The following is a 17,646-nucleotide window of genomic DNA, read 5'->3' on the forward strand; positions in this document are numbered from 1 at the left end:
CCTCGTCCTTCCAAAACATCTCTCTCATGGAAGACGTGCATGTTTATAGCTGTCTGTTACTGTGGCGGCTTGGTGTTTGAAGACTGCTCAGAAACTGGCCATCATAGTGTCTTCCCAGCTATCTGAAGACTCAGCTCAAGAAGAATAATAGATCTGTAATAATGGTGAAGTACTGTAACTATAAAGTTCAAAGGGAAAGCTAAGGGCAATTCTTCGTCGCTATAGAGACTAAGACGGATGCCCATGAAGGTGGGCGACAAGTTGTCGCCCAAGGTCTATCTGACCTGCTGGGATTGTCATAGCACTTTGTTAATGGATCCAACAACATTGATCTCGCTCATCCGAGGGAACTTAAAGACTAGCCTAACCTTGAACTCTATCTAGTCACATTATTAGATGCATGGACAATTTAGGCACTTCCAAACAACCTCATCCAAGGGAACTTAATCTGTGGTCTTCCTTGTGCATTCTAAATCTCAACCTTAGCACCCTCCCCTCTATTGTTACTATCTTTTGGGGATTGCTCAGTGATGGCTCTAGCCAATGCATGCTTCTCTGTAATGAACAGACAGCCCTCTTCCTTGGAAGCAGGAACTTCTGTGCTGAGATCAGTTTCTACCTTCCTCGAATCAACCGGCATCGGAAGGAGGAGCACAATAGCCTTGCTTGCATCCACTGCCATAATTCCTGAAGTCACAGATTCAAGAAAGGCTCTTTTGCAAGGTATCATATCTGAAAAATCAACTGACTAGTTGCGTTTCTGTTTATGACTGATAGTTGTGTTTGGTGCTAGAGTATCTTAAGAGGTCCAAGGAGAACAAGGAAAAATATGACAAAGAGGTGAGGATCTAATGTGCCACTAGAACACTCTGGCCATTGCTTTGGATGCGTTGGAGTTTAATTTTGTCTCTGTTTTTTTCAGAGGCTAGATGACTTTTACAAGAGGAACTACAAGGAGTATTTTGAGTTTATTGAAGGATCAGTGAGAGACAAGAAAGAGGAGGCGTTGTCTGAGGCAGAGAAGGATATACTGAAATGGCTGAAGAAGAACAAGAAATGAGACCTTATAGATTCTTCAAGGGTTGGGCTGTAGCAGGATCAATAGCTAGGAACCATTGTGGAAACCAAATCTTGAACTTTTGTGGCAAATCACGATATGTCCACTGATTATATGCATCTTTGAATGTTCTGGTTTCTTAACGCTGTGTCCAAGATAGGTTCGTAAACGAACTAAACATCCGTGAGTAAGTCTGATATTTAATTGGGTAAGAGTTTCTTTATATTTTTTAATTTATGTAATTTTGTCTTGGATAATAGTGTAATAATTAGATCCTCCTATAGATAACTAAAGATTTAAGATTTAAATCTCAGCTGCGACACTGTAAGAGATTTTTTTCTTTAATGAGAACATTGATCATCTGAATTGGCCTCTATGAGCATATCCTGATTTACTCTAGTGACAGATAAAATTTTCGTGAGACTAAACTAGTAATAAAATTTATTTATCATTGATTCCGTTCGGAAGCTGAGTAGGACAGAGGCTGGCCGCGCTGTTGTTGGCGTTGACGAGGGTCGTAGAGATGCGGGGTTGACGCTGCACCTCCGGCAAGGACTACCGCGGGAGAGTGACGGAAGATGATGACGAGGCTGATGAGGTGGGGATCTCCTGCGCATACTCAGATAAGCACTTAGGCCGTTAGAGACCAAGAACCAGGGAAAAAGTCCCCGGGTCAGACCCTCCAACGCTCAAGTCAAGTGTTTTTTCTCTAGAAGCACAGTGAAAGGACGAAAATTAAAAGATCAAATGTGAAAAGATGAGTGAGCGTACCTGTGTAGAGACAAAGCCTCCCTTTTTATATGACTGTGGGTACTTCTGGAGTCTGACGGGTGTCAGGGAATGTCGGGTATTAGGATTTGTCTGACGGTGAATGACACATGACATCTTCCTATAGGTCTAAGGAGGGATCAGTGGGCAATGAGGGACCGTTAGCATATTCCCTGACATGTGGTGATTATTCTCTGACGAGTTGTTACAATTCTCTGGATTGATTGTCGTGTAGTGTATGCTCGCCCCGGTCTGTTAACTTTAGACTGGGTCTTCGTATATGTAAATCTTGACCTGTAGGCACAGACCTACATTCCCTGGCGCATTCCCTAGCGCATTCCCTAGCTTGTGTTTGTTGTCCTGTGAATCCAGATCTGTACATCCTGAATTGTATGTCCCGACCCACATTTCCTGTTCTGTCTGTCTTGACCTGTAAATCCCGACCTATAAGCCTTAGTCCGTATATCTTGACCTGTTTGTCTTGGTCTGCGTATCCTGTTCTACAAGTCTCATCCCGTAAGCCCGACTTGTAAGCCTTAATTCGCATATCCTGACCTATACGTCTTGGTCTGCGTATCCTATTATGCAAGTCTTATCCCGTAAGTCCGACCTGTAAGCCTTAGTCCGCATATCCTGACCTGTACGATTCGGTCCGTATATCTTGACCTATGCGTCTTGGTCCGTATATCCTATTCTACATGTCCGTAAGTCCTGACCTGTATCCCGTAAATCCTGAATCGTATGCCCCGACCTGTACGTCCTAGTCCGTATATCCTGTTCTGCATGTCCGTAAGTCCTTACCTGTAAGTTTTAGTCCGCATATCCGGACCTGTATCCCTTAGTCTGCATATCTCGACCTGTGCGCTTTGGTCCGTGTATCCTATTCTGCATGTCCGTGAGTCCTGACCTGTATCCCATAAGTCCTGAATCGTATGTCCCGAACTGTACGTCCTGGTTCGTATGTCCCGACCTGTACGTCCTGGTTCGTATATCCCAACCTGTACGCCTTGATCCGTATATTCCGACCTGTACGCCTTGGTCCGTATATCCCAACTTGTATGCCTTGGTCCGTATATCCCGATTTGTACGCCTTGGTCCGTATATTCTGACCTGTAATGTCATGCCCCGGAGGAGTCCATGTCCGAAGAAATTTCGACAGCATCTCCCTTGTACGGCAGATAATCTGAAACTTTATACACCACCATATACCTCAGCCACATGTGGCTGAAATAACAACAATAATAAATAGACAACAACACAGACAACCACACAGTTTATATAAATTTCAGCCTCTGGTTGACACAACCACGCAGTTTAATAATAATCAAACTGAACAGTAGTACGATGACTCGAAAATAACCCTACTCAACTACACTTATAAAGCTTAAAACCGATATCGTACTCCACTACACTCGTAAAGCTCAAATCCGACGATAAAACCAACTTACCTCTTCTGCCATCTAGGCAGACATGTAGTAAAAGCAAATCCAAATAAAAGTCATCCACAAGTAAAACAATCCATACAAGATCCAAAGTATCCAAAACATAACAAGTACAAAACATAGTCTCGTAAAGAAGAATAAAAAACCAAAAGATCGATAAGCCCTCGTGGTCTGCAGGGGACTAGCAACTGGAACTCTCTCCTGACAGCATCAACCTGAAAATAATAACAGAGGCGGGGGTGAGTCCAACGCTCAGCGGGTAACAACTGATATACATAGTAAGGAAGTAACATCTGTTAGAGTGTATACTAAAAGCCTAGCTTTTGGTATAAACATTTATCTAGAAATAAGAATCACATTGGTCAAATGTCTACATTTATGATAAATGTAGTTGCTCAATTAATTTATATTGTAGATAACATGGTGTGTGGTGTCACATATAGAAGATCATGTTATCGGTTTCTTATAAATTATAAACAGTAGCTCACGACCAAGATGGAAAGGAACAAACCATTGGAAGGTCGTAGTGTAATTAGGTATTAGTTTATCTTAACTATATAATTACACTAGTACACTTAGAGTGTATTGAGTAGGACCATTTGAGGTCGTTCCTTTTATACTGATTTTATAAAGGAACAAAGACCTCAGTTATTATGGAAGTGTGTGCTCTTAATCCTAATATAATAACAATCACATATATTTGATATTTATTTCTTTAATTTATCAATGAGTGAGATTTAGTTCGATAAATCAATAAGCCCGATAAGTTGGGAAATGATATCACTTATAGTGTGTGTTGTTGATTATAGAAGGAAACTGTGTCCTAGTGATCTAGGTTGAGAATGTCCCTAAGAGGAGCTCATAAGGATTGTCATGTTAAACCCTGCAGGTGGACTTAGTCCGACATGACGATAAAGTTGAGTGGTACTACTCTTGGACTAAGATATTAATTAAATGAGTTGTCAGTAACTCACTTAATTAGTGGACATTCGATATCTTAAACACAGGGAGACTAACACACTCATAATAAGAAGGAGCCCAAAAATGTAATTTGGGATTGGTGCGGTAGTTCAATAATAGTTCTCTAGTGGAATGAATTATTATTGATAAAATTAAGTTGTGTGTTCGGGGCGAACACGGGATGCTTAATTTTATCGGGAGACCAAAACTAATTCCTCCTCTCGGTCCCTATCGTAGCCTCTTATTTATAGAGTACTATACCCACCTATATCCACCTTCTATACCCACCAATAGGGGGCCGGCCAAGCTAGGGCCGACCTAGGTATAAAATTGGGTGGCCGGCCCTAGCTTGAACCCAAGCTAGTGGGGGCCGGCCAAATTAATTTAAAAAGGGATTTTAATTTTAATTTTTATTATGTGGGAGATATAATTTATTAAAGAGAATCAAAATTAAAATATCTCTCTTGTAAAAGATCTACAAAAGATTAAAGAAAGAGATTAGATCTCTTTCCTTATTTGTAGATTGGTGAGATATTTTATTTTCTCTTTAAAAATTATTCACATGTTGAAAAATTAAAATTATAGAAATTTCCTTTTATCAACCATGAAGAGATTTTGAAGAGAAATTTTATTTTTTAAAATTTCCGGAAACAAATTAGGAAGTTTTAATTGTTGATTGAAACTTGTCCAATTTGATTTCATTGATGTGGCTGGCCATAAGATTTCAATTGGGGAAATTTTATTTTATTTTTCTAAATTAAATCATGTCAAGGAAATTGAGGAAATTTTATTGTAATTAAATTTCCTAATTTGCCTAGGCCAAGGAATATAAAAGAAGGGGTGAGGGTGCCTTCATGAACAACCTCTATTATTTTCTCTCCCTCTTTTCTTTGGTGTTGTGGCCGGCCATCATCTCTTCTCCTCTTCCTCTTTGTGGTGGCCGAAACTCTCTATTGCTTGGAGCTCTTGTGGAGGCCGGATACTACTTGGAGAAGAAGAAGAAGAAGGAGAGAAAGCTTGCATCTCTTGGAGCTTGGTTGGTGTTTTGTTCTTCATCCTTGGTAAAACTTTTTTGTGGCCGAACCTAGCTAGGAGGAGAAGAAGGTGGTTGGTGGTTTCTCATCTCGGAAGATCGTTGCCCACACAACGTCCGAGGTTAGAAGAGGAATACGGTAGAAGATCAAGAGGTCTTTCTAAAAGGTATAACTAGTAATTTTTCTTTCCGCATCATACTAGTTATTTTTGGAAAAATACCAAATACAAGAGGCTTATGATTCTAGAATTTCGAATATGTTTTTCGATGTTGTGTTCTTTTGTTTTTTCTTTTCCTTGTGATTTGATTGTTCTTTTCGGTTAACTTAAAGTTATTTTAGGAAATTAAATATTAGTTTTCTATAAAAGGTTTTGTCTAGTCGGTGGTGGTTGCTCCCATATCCAAGAAGGCCATGTGCCTCGCCACGTCAGTACTGGGAACCGATTATGGAAATTAATATTTAATGGAATTAATAACTTAAGGTGATTTGGGTCGAACGTGTTAAGTTTCGTAAGAGACCCAAGTCAAAACCTAAAAGAACAAATAAATTAAGTTTTGGATCAAACGTGTTAAGTTCCGCAGGCGATCCAAAATTTACTTTAAAAGAACACATGGTAGCTAGGAAAAGGTTCAGACCTTTGTACAAAATTTTTGTACAATGGAACCTCTAGGTTTTCCGAGTAGCAACCAACAATTGGTATCAGAGCTAGGGTTTTGCCTCTGTGTATTTGGTATTAGTTTAATTATGCACATGTCATACATAATTTAGGCAGGATAATAGTAGGATGTGCTAACTTTGTGGATGCAGGATCCAACTATTATGACTTATAGTTATTATGTGTGTGATTGGACCCTTGGACATGTCAAGAGCATTTTATTGTGTGTGCATGATTGTATTATAAAATACAGCAGGAGCTGTATTTAGTTTTATTAGGATTTTATTTTTGATCTAGATACATGTACATTCCTTTTATGGAATATAGGATCAAAATGTAAAATTCTATTTATGTCGCGGATCGAATCTTGCAAAGCGTGGAACCTTCTAAGGACCAGAGGCGCAGCGGAACTAGGAGCAAGATGGATGCGATACCCGGTGGCAGTGGCCAAATATGGCAGTAGCTTGGGATGACAACACACGGAGGACAACTAGAGATAAAAGCCATAATAGTTGAAAATTAGATTTTCTATTTATTGCTTTTATATTGTGCTGTGTGTGCATGTTAGTTTACATATTCAGTAGGCTAGCATAGTTAAAATTCCTCATTTATAAAAAACTAAGTGGGAGAGGGATTTTTAAGTAAATCCCATGGTCTCCATTACTGGTTTGTAAGTGATACAAACAAGCTTGCGCGTTGGTTCTGAGTGCCTTCCTCGATAACGGATGAGCTTGTTTGTGGATCACTAGAACAGACTTCCATTTTTGGATGACTATAGGAAGTTAATTAAGAGCGTGTGATCTTCCCCAACGGAAGGGGCATAATCTTATTAATGGACTTAGTGTCAAGTAATGGTATACACTTAGACACATCTAATAGTATCCTTCCCATCGGAGTCACTGCTATTATTTGCGTGACCAAATGATACCAACTATTAATTTTATTTGTCAAAAAGTTAGGTTGACAAGATAATAAAATTAATGGGTTAAAACCCTCCCTTTACAAATGTTGAATTTGTATACGTCCACACTAACGTGGCATGCAAAATTCACGGTGTTTGAGGTGTTGGTGAATTTAAATAATATTGTTTGAGGAATCAATATTTTTTTTTTAAAATTCAAAAGTTTTTGACCAAATATTTGATCAAAGACAGATCAATTATTAATTTTATTCGTCATAAAGTAAAGTTGACGAGATAATAAAATTAATGAATAAAATCTCCTCTTCGATTTTGTATACGTCCACACTATCGTGGCATACAAAATTCATGGGATTTTTAAGGAGTTGATCTTGACCAAATATTTTTGTGATTCTTAGGATTTAAATATTTGTCAATCCCCTAGTAGTCATACTATAGAAAAGGCTTAGTAGTCCCAATTGTAATGATTGGAAATAGGACTTGGACATTAAGGTAAACTGTCTTCTTAAAACTAAGAACAATATAGGTGTATTTAATTCATTAGTTGAAACATGTTTAGTGGTGTTATCTACCAGAACCTGGAGTGTAAATACAGATGCCATTAATCATGTCCGCAATTCATTGCAGGGTTCCAGGAAACCCGGCAACTAAATGAAAATTAAAACACCGTCCACATGGGCACTACTGTAAAAATGGTAGCTGTTGCAGTGGGAGATGTTTATCTTTTGATAAGAATAAAACATGGATTTTTGAGTAATTGTCTTTACGCACCAAGTTTAGAAAGAACTAATTTTCAGTTTCTAAACTATTCAAAGAACTTGATATTCTGCCTCTTTTAATAACAAAGTTGTTATTAAGAAAAATAGGGAAGTTATCTGTTCTGGTATGTTGGTTGGCAATTTATAAATCCAATAACTCTCACGATGCAACAAATGGAAATTAGTAACACATCTTCTAACTTTAAGAGAAAGTAACCTTCGGAAATGAACCAATTATATCTTTGGCATCTAAGGCTAGGTTATATTAACTTGAGTATGATTCATTGGTAGCTGATGAACTTTTGGGTTCATTAGTAGTGGAAATCTTTCCAACCTGCGAGTCTTACTTGGAAGAAAAAATAACCAAGAAGCTTTCAAGTCTAAGGGGTATGGAGTCAAAGATATGTTGAAATTGGTTCATTCTGATTTGTGTGATCCTATGACTATCCAGACAAGAGGTAGTATTGAATATTTCGTCTATTTTATAGACAACTATTCAAGATACAAATAAATTTACTTAATGTACCGCAAGACTAAGTACTTTGATTAGTTCAAAGAGTACTAGGCTGATGTGGAGAAACGACAAAGTAAAAAGACACTATGGTGAAATCATAGTGACAAGTACCTCTTGGGAGAATTTAGGAGTCACTTATCGGAAGTAGGGATTCAATCCAAACTAACTGCACCTGGTACACCTCTACAGAATGGTGTAGTAGAAAGAAGGTATAGGACTCTTATGGAAATAAGTAGATTGATGATGAGTTATTTTACCAAATTCATTTTAAGGATATACTCTAGAAACGGAAGTGAACATAGTACCTTCCAAAGTCAAAACTCTCTACTCATATAGAATTGCTTGTTAGGATCGATGGTCCTCGGCTAGAGAGGGGGGGTGTGAATAGCCGCCCCAAATCGTTCGTTTCTTTCTACAAACCAGGTTAGCGCAGCGGAAAATAAACCAATAGAAATGAAAATAAGGAAGAGCAAACCTCAAACTCGAACTCGACGATGTAACGAGGTTCGGAGATGAAACTCCTACTCCTCGGCGTGTCCGTAAGGTGGACGAGCCCTATCAATCCGTCGGTGGATGAGTCCCCGAAAAACCGGCTAAAACAAACTCCTTCTGGGTGGAGAAACCTCGCCACAATACTTTCTTGCAACAGCAAGATCAGAGTGTACAAGAATACAGCAAGAAACTAAGTACAATACAAAAGTAATAACCCTAGCTTGCCTTCTTGTCGACTGGATGAAGCAGCAACTTCACGAGACGCCTACAACAGCAGGAACCAGCCGATGAAGCTCACACGAAGCTTCAAGCAGAAGCAAAGCTCAAGAAACAGTAGCAAGAACCAGGATCAAGGAGGAAGAAGAAGTAGCAAGGGTACACTGTAGAAATCCTTGAACTCCTTTTATAACCTGCGAAGAAGACACAGCAGAAACTAGCCGTTGCTACGCAACGGCTAGGACCTGGACCGATCAGGCCCCAGTCTGATCGGTCCCCGGACCGATCCCACCTCTCTTCCAGAGAGGTGGCTGCATCTCTGATCGGTCGTGGAGACCGATCAGACTCCCTGCTGATCGGTCTCCAGACCGATCAGTTCACTCACAGCAGGTTGGCTCAACTCATCTGATCGGTCTTCAGACCGATCAGATGACTTACAGAACCCTTCTGTTTGTTATCTGATCGGTCACCAGACCGATCCAGGTTTAGAGCTCCAGCCCTAAACCCTAAATGGTCCTGAGAACGAGCTACCGAGCCCTCTCTTGACCTAGTCCGGAGAATGAGCTACCGAGCCCTCTCCGACTTCGTCCGGTCCAGAGAACGAGCTACCGAGCCCTCTCTGACCACAGTCCGGAGAATGAGCTACCGAGCCCTCTCCGGCTTTCCGTGCCAAGTCTCCAACTTGGTCTTCTCCGTGCCAAGTCTCCATCCTTGGACTTTTCCCGTGCCAAGCTCCCTGCTTGGACTTTTCACCAGATGTCTGGTCAACCTTGACCCATCTGGATTTCCCTTGCCTGGCTTCACTCATCAGGACTTCCAAACTGCCTAGCTTCACTCACTAGGTCTTTCCCTTGCCTGGCTTCACTCACCAGGACTTTCACCTGGCTTTACTCACCAGGATTTCCACACTGCCTAACATCCCAGTTAGGACTTTCTCACTGCTTGGCTTCACTCACCAGGACTTTCCAACTGCCTAACATCCCAGTTAGGACTTTCCCACTTCCTGGCTTCACTCACCAGGACTTTCCATACTGCCTAACATCCCAGTTAGGACTTTCCCACTGCCTGGCTTCACTCACCAGGACTTTCCACCTGCCTAACATCCCAGTTAGGACTTTCCCTCGTGCCAAGCTCCCTGCTTGGACTTCTCCGTGCCAAGTCTCCATACTTGGACTTTTCCCAGTGCCAAGTCTCCATACTTGGACTTTTCCTGTGCCAAGTCTCCACACTTGGATTTTTCGCGTGCTAAGCTCCCTGCTTGGACTTTTCCAGTGCCAAGTTCCCTGCTTGGACTTTTTCCGTTGCCAAGTCTCCATACTTGGACTCTTTCCCGAATTAGGTCAACCAGGTCAACCTTGACCTACGTTGCACCAATAATCTCCCAAACATTTGTCCCATATCAAGAATACAACTCTTCCACGAGTGTCAAACATCAAAATACAACTTAACTAGGTCAACCTTGACCTAAGGTTGCACCATCAATCTTCCTAAGTCAAACATCAAAATACAACTCGAGTCAGGTCAACTCGAGTCAGGTCAACCAGGTCAACCTTGACCTAAGGTTGCACCAACAATCTCCCCTTTTTTGATATTTGACAAAACCATAATCAAGTTAGGTTAATCCGGGAAATGTTCTTCAATGAACATTATCTAGAACATTCTCCCATTCTCCAACACTCTCCCCCTTTTTGACATACATCAAAAAGAGAGAGTCAAGGTCAAGAGTTTCCTCCTAATGAAAGTCTCATACCTTTCATTGAAACTCTTAATTTCCCCCTTGATACTAAACTCAACAATCAACTTAGTGACAATCCTATGTCACTAATCCTCAAAAGTCTTAAGGAGTAAAAACTCCCCCTAAGAGTCAACTCCCCTTGACAATTAGGTAAAAACTCCCCCTAAAGGTCAACTCCCCCTTGACCATTGCACCAACAATGTCTTGAAGAGTTTCAAACCTTTAGAAATCCAAAACACCAACTCCCAGCTGAAATTTCAGACAAAACAGTCGAAAAATCAACATTTAGCACGCCCTGATCGGTCACCAGACCGATCAGGGATTCCCTGGATCGGTCACAGTGACCGATCCAGCATCCCCTGGACCGATCAGGCAACCTCCTGATCGGTCCACAAGTCTGATATCAGATTTCTGATTTCTTCTCCCGAAATTCAGAAACCTCTAGAAAATCATAGAAAATTTCAAAAATTGTAAAATTTTAAGGATACATTCCTCATAACATACACTATCATGGAAAAATAATTTTCGATGAAAATAACTTCCATTTTTAAATCTTGATACAAAGTTCAAAAAACTTTGAAATAGTTCAAGTTTAACTCAACTTTGTATCACAATGTTCAATGATGAATGCAATCACTAAGATGGCTTCATCAAGGTTTTCCAAATCAATTTCAAAATGATTTTAAACCTTTTAATTTAGGGCCATAATCTTAGGGCTAAATGTACATGACTTGTACACAAGCTTTCCCTATGATCCTCCATTTCTTGAATTAGGCTCATCTAGGTACAAGAACTATGCACCTTGATCCTAATTCATGATCCTAATATCTCATACACATCTAAAGTGTATCAAACACATCCATGGCAATTTTAATGTGAGATATGGGTTTAGGTATCTTAGACTAAGGTCTCATGCATTTTCTAAACACAAATTTGATCTCAATATCAAAATGTGTTTTTCATCTTTAAATCAATTCAATTGATTATTAATGCAAGAGATGATGACATGGCATAAACTGGTATCATAAATGAAAACATGTGCCAAAGTCATGATGTCATGGCATAAAGTTTGAAACTTAAATAAACATGACATAAAAACTAGCCTAAGCATTATCATGACATTTCAAATGATAATAAAACTAAACATAATGTCATGACATGTGAGGGCAAACAATCATGGCAAGATTTAGCATAAATAAATATACCTAGATTGCCTATCTAAGTATCCTTAACCACTTGGCTAACTTCAAATTTAATCCTAGATTGCCCCAAAATGCCAAAATCCTAATTTTGACACTTCTTGAACTCTAGATCAATTCATGCCACTTAAAGATCAAATTTATCCTCAAAACTTGGCATGTTTCATTTTTTTTCGAGAGTTCTCTAGATTTTCCCAAATTGTTCCAATTGAGATTAAAAATGAAATTTCCAATCTTTAGGCACATTTAACTCTTCAAAGGAGTAAATGATAATTCCATTTCATTTTCAAAAGTTCTCAAAACCTTGAAAATGCTCCTTGAGTGTCAATTTCCTCAAAGTTGGGTTAACTACCCTTCTAATCGGAGTTGACACTCTCTAACCCATCTATGGGGTAGAGAAGATGCTCCTAGGAACCCAATACCTATTAGAGCTCATTGGGTTCACTAAATATTCACTAGGATAACTTCCAGCAACCCTCCTAATGACCCTCTTAGGCTTTAAAGCCTTGGTCATTTGGGTCTCATCAAGGTCAACTATAGGGGTGACTCCCCTTGTGACCTTGGTAAAGGTCTTCCTAGCCCTAGGTTTTGTTCCATAATCGAATGAAACATTATGATAAGTGGGCTTGACCAATTGGGACTTAGGTTTGTGACCCAAACCTTTCTTGTCCTTGGACTTGGGTTTTTGACCCCTAGACCCTAGAGTCAAATCCTTAAGAGCCTTTTCTAGAGAGTCAAGTCTTGACCTCAAGACTTGATTTTCTTTCTCTAATACCTCAAGTTTTGATTTATCATTTTTCTTTGAGGTATTCCTAGGCATGTGTCTAGATGATTTGGGATTTCTATCTAGATTTTCCTTAGCCTTAGATGAGTTAATTCTAGGGTTAGCATTTCTAGAATTGTTCTTATCTAGGCTAACATGCTTGGCTCCTAAGCACATGTATCGATTTCTAGTGTTAACATGCTTATCATTATTGACAATGGCAATAAGACTACTAGCATGCATCCTACTAGAATTGCAAGAATGAACTTTAAATGTTACCTTAGGGTTTGCCTTAGCTCCCCCTTTACACGTGTTTGGCCTCTTGTCCTTGTGAGGTTGCCTCCCCCTTGGACATTGACTCCTATAGTGTCCCCGTTGCTTGCATTGGAAGCACACCACGTGCTTCTTGCTCTTGCATGTCGGGACTCCGGCTTTCTTGACCTTTGGCGCCGGTGGGGTCTTTCTAACCCTCTTTGAACACTTACTCTTGTAGTGCCCAAATTCCCTACACTCAAAGCACATTATGTGTAATTTGCTAGAAATTAAAATGCTTGAGTTACCTAGGTTTGAGGATGGATGGATGCTCTCTTCTTCATCCCTCCCGGAGGTAGAAGCTTCTTCTTCGTACTCCGATCTTGGAGAAGAACTCACCTCCTCTTCTTCTTTAGATGTTGAGTAGCCCTCAACTTCTAATTCCTCACCTCCACGATGTGAGCTACTTGGCTCACTAGGCTCCTCTTCATGGCTTGAAGTGGGGCTCTCCTCATGGAGTTTGGCCAAGTTGTTCCACAACTCCTTGGCATAATTGTATCCTCCTATCTTACACAAAATATCATTAGGTAAAGAAAATTCAATGATTTTCGTTACCTCATCATTGATTTTGGATTGTCTGATTTGCTCTTTCGTCCACTCCTTCTTCTTGATAAGTTTTCCTTCCTCATCCATCGGAGGGGAAAACCCTTCTTGTACACAGAACCAATTTAACATATTAGTCCTAAGAAAATACATCATCCTTACCTTCCAATATGTGAAGTTGTCGTGAGACTCGTAGAAGGGTTGAATCGTGACATCTTCTCCATAGAGATCCATCTCTAGCCCGTGCTCCCCCGGGTGTTGATCCGTCGAAGAGCGGCCTCGCTCTGATACCACTTGTTAGGATCGATGGTCCTCGGCTAGAGAGGGGGGGTGTGAATAGTCGCCCCAAATCATTCGTTTCTTTCTACAAACCAGGTTAGCGCAGCGGAAAATAAACCAATAGAAACGAAAATAAGGAAGAGCAAACCTCAAACTCGAACTCGACGATGTAACGAGGTTCGGAGATGAAACTCCTACTCCTCGGCGTGTCCGTAAGGTGGACGAGCCCTATCAATCCGTCGGTGGATGAGTCCCTGGAAAACCGGCTAAAACAAACTCCTTCTGGGTGGAGAAACCTCGCCACAATACTTTCTTGCAACAGCAAGATCAGAGTGTACAAGAATACAGCAAGAAACTAAGTACAATACAAAATGAATAACCCTAGCTTGCCTTCTTGTCGACTGGATGAAGCAGCAACTTCACGAGACGCCTACAACAGCAGGAACCAGCCGATGAAGCTCACACGAAGCTTCAAGCAGAAGCGAGCTCAGCAAAGCTCAAATTACAGCAGTCAGAAGAACAGCAGCTCAAGGAGGAAGAAGAAGTAGCAAGTCTGCACTGTAGAAATCCTTGAACTCCTTTTATAACCTGCGAAGAAGACACAGCAGAAACTAGCCGTTGCTACGCAACGGCTAGGACCTGGACCGATCAGGCTGGGGCCTGATCGGTCCAGGGAACCTCTGATCGGTCTTGGGGACCGATCAGGCCCCAGTCTGATCGGTCCCCGGACCGATCCCACCTCTCTTCCAGAGAGGTGGCTGCATCTCTGATCGGTCGTGGAGACCGATCAGACTCCCTGCTGATCGGTCTCCAGACCGATCAGTTCACTCACAGCAGGTTGGCTCAACTCATCTGATCGGTCTTCAGACCGATCAGATGACTTACAGAACCCTTCTGTTTGTTATCTGATCGGTCACCAGACCGATCCAGGTTTAGAGCTCCAGCCCTAAACCCTAAATGGTCCTGAGAACGAGCTACCGAGCCCTCTCTTGACCTAGTCCGGAGAATGAGCTACCGAGCCCTCTCCGACTTCGTCCGGTCCAGAGAACGAGCTACCGAGCCCTCTTTGACCACAGTCCGGAGAACGAGCTACCGAGCCCTCTCCGACTTTCCGTGCCAAGTCTCCAACTTGGTCTTCTCCGTGCCAAGTCTCCATCCTTGGACTTTTCCCGTGCCAAGCTCCCTGCTTGGACTTTTCACCAGATGTCTGGTCAACCTTGACCCATCTGGATTTCCCTTGCCTGGCTTCACTCATCAGGACTTCCAAACTGCCTAGTTTCACTCACTAGGTCTTTCCCTTGCCTGGCTTCACTCACCAGGACTTTCACCTGGCTTCACTCACCAGGATTTCCACACTGCCTAACATCCCAGTCACTCACCAGGACTTTCCAACTGCCTAACATCCCAGTTAGGACTTTCCCACTTCCTGGCTTCACTCACCAGGACTTTCCATACTGCCTAACATCCCAGTTAGGACTTTCCCACTGCCTGGCTTCACTCACCGGGACTTTCCACCTGCCTAACATCCCAGTTAGGACTTTCCCTCGTGCCAAGCTCCTTGCTTGGACTTCTCCGTCCCAAGTCTCCATACTTGGACTTTTCCCAGTGCCAAGTCTCCATACTTGGACTTTTCCCGTGCCAAGTCTCCACACTTGGACTTTTCGCGTGCCAAGCTCCCTGCTTGGACTTTTCCAGTGCCAAGTTCCCTGCTTGGAATTTTTCCGTTGCCAAGTCTCCATACTTGGACTCTTTCCCGAATTAGGTCAACCAGGTCAACCTTGACCTACGTTGCACCAATAATCTCCCAAACATTTGTCCCATATCAAGAATACAACTCTTCCACGAGTGTCAAACATCAAAATACAACTTAACTAGGTCAACCTTGACCTAAGGTTGCACCATCAATCTTCCTAAGTCAAACATCAAAATACAACTCGAGTCAGGTCAACCAGGTCAACCTTGACCTAAGGTTGCACCAACATTGCTGAATAGGCGTAAGCTTATTTTGAAGCATATTTGGATTCGGGTAGTCCAACACATATGCTGAAGAGAGACAATGATAAGTTGGACAGGAATTCACTTGTTTGTGGGTTATCCTAGAGAAATGAAAGTAGGTTTATAGTCTTAAAAATCAGAAGGTCATTGTTAGCATCAATGACCAATTTTAGAAAAAGGACTATGTAATAAACCATGTGCCCATAAGAAAACTTGTTCTTAAGGAAATAATAAAAGACATGTCTAATCTAGTACCAATTGTACAAGATGAGATACCACAAGGAAACTGCAACACGTATCACAAATGATACACAATTGCAGAAAGTGTCTTGTCGTAGTGGGAGGGTTGTTAGGCAACCTAAAAAGATTCATGTTTTGGGAGAGTTTTTGGACTCGATCCCTGGAGGACATGAACCTGATCTCCGGACATATGACGAAACACTCCAAGATAAAGATGCAATATCTTGGCAAAGAGTAATGAATAACAGAATTAGAATATATGTATTCTAATAAAATCTGGAAGCTTGTAGAACCACCAAATGGTGTAAAAGCCTTTGGGTATAAAAAGGTCTATAATAGGAAAAGAGGGATAGACAGGAAGGTAGAAACTTTCAAAGCAAGGCTAGATGAAAAAGGAAACTTTTTCACTGGTAGCCATGCTTAAGTCTATCCGGATTCTTTTATCTATTTGGTAAGTGGATGTCAAGACAGCATTCCTTAATGGAAGTCTTGAAGAAAGCATCCATATAAAGCAACCAGAAGGGTTCATTGCAAAGGGCTAAGAGCATCTTGTGTAAGCTAAATCAGTCTATGGACTGATACAAAGCTTCAAGGTCTTGGAACATCCGGTTTGTCAAAGTAATCCAGACCTATTCATTTAGTAATCGGATAAGTCTTGTGTATACAAAAGGTGTGATGGAAGCGTGGTGGTATTTCTTGTACTATACGTAGATAACATTTTTGGTAGTTGGAAACAATATCAAAATGTTGTCAGAAGTAAGGGTATGGTTGTCCAAACAATTCGATATAAAGGACTTGGGAGAATGTATATATTCTTGAGATCAAAGTAATAAGGGATCGCAAGAAAAGAATATTTTACTTATTCCAAGCTTCATACATCGGAAAAATCCTTGCTCGTTTTAAGCATGCAAAACTCCAAGAAAGGTTTCTTACTTTTTTAGGATGGAGTAACTTTATCTAAAGATATGTCTCTGTAGACATCAAAGGAGATAAAGGAAATAAAGGCAGTTCTTTATGCTTCGGCTATCGGAAGCCTAATATATGCTATGCACGAGATCAGAAATCTGTTTTGCCAAGGGCATAGTTAGCAGATATCAAAGTAACCCTGGATAAGGACAGTGGTCTGCAGTAAAGCATATATTGAAGTACCTTAGAGGCACTAGAGATTATATGCTAGCTTACAAGGCAGTTAATTTGGTCCTAGTGGGTTGCATGGATTTTGGCTTCCAATCGGATAGGGATAATAATAAGTCAACCTCGGGGTTTTGTGTTTACTTTAGGAGGTAAAGTCATAACTATGGAAGAGTGATAAGCATAGGTGTTTTTCTGGACTCCACCTTAGAAGCTTTGTATATGGCAAGCCTCTGAGGTAGCCATAAAAGCTGAATGACTTAATAACCTCAAGATAGACTTAGATATGATTTCTGGTTTGTCCAAAGATTGTTACAATTTATTGTAATAATATTGGTGCAGTAGCAAACTCGAAGAAACCATAAGTCTATAAGGCAAGTAAACACAATAGAGCGCAAGTACCACCCAATACAAGAAATCATATAAACGAGGAGAAGTTGTTACTGCCTAGATTGCATCAGGTGATGACCTATAGATCCTTTCACTAAGGTCCTTAAGGCAAGAGCTTTTGATGGGCATGTTGAAGGGTTGGGAATCAGATGTATGGCAGCAGATATGGCAGCTTAGTCTTTTAGTATAAGTGGGAGATTGTTAGAGTGTATACTAAAAGCCTAGCTTTTGGTATAAACATTTA

At 40.9% G+C, this 17,646-nt stretch overlaps 1 protein-coding gene across 1 annotated transcript; it reads left to right on the forward strand.

Moving 5' to 3' along the window:
* The first annotated feature begins 466 nt into the window (after positions 1 to 466).
* Positions 467 to 1,417, forward strand: LOC121982626. Its single transcript, XM_042535766.1, has 3 exons — positions 467 to 723; positions 794 to 840; positions 923 to 1,417. Exons 1-3 carry the CDS (start codon positions 531 to 533, stop codon positions 1,058 to 1,060), a joined length of 378 nt encoding a protein of 125 aa, XP_042391700.1. The 5' UTR covers positions 467 to 530; the 3' UTR covers positions 1,061 to 1,417.
* Positions 1,418 to 17,646: the final 16,229 nt, after the last annotated feature.

The sequence above is a fragment of the Zingiber officinale genome, chromosome 5A (genome assembly GCF_018446385.1).
Source record: "Zingiber officinale cultivar Zhangliang chromosome 5A, Zo_v1.1, whole genome shotgun sequence".
NCBI classification, from domain to species: Eukaryota; Viridiplantae; Streptophyta; class Magnoliopsida; order Zingiberales; family Zingiberaceae; genus Zingiber; species Zingiber officinale.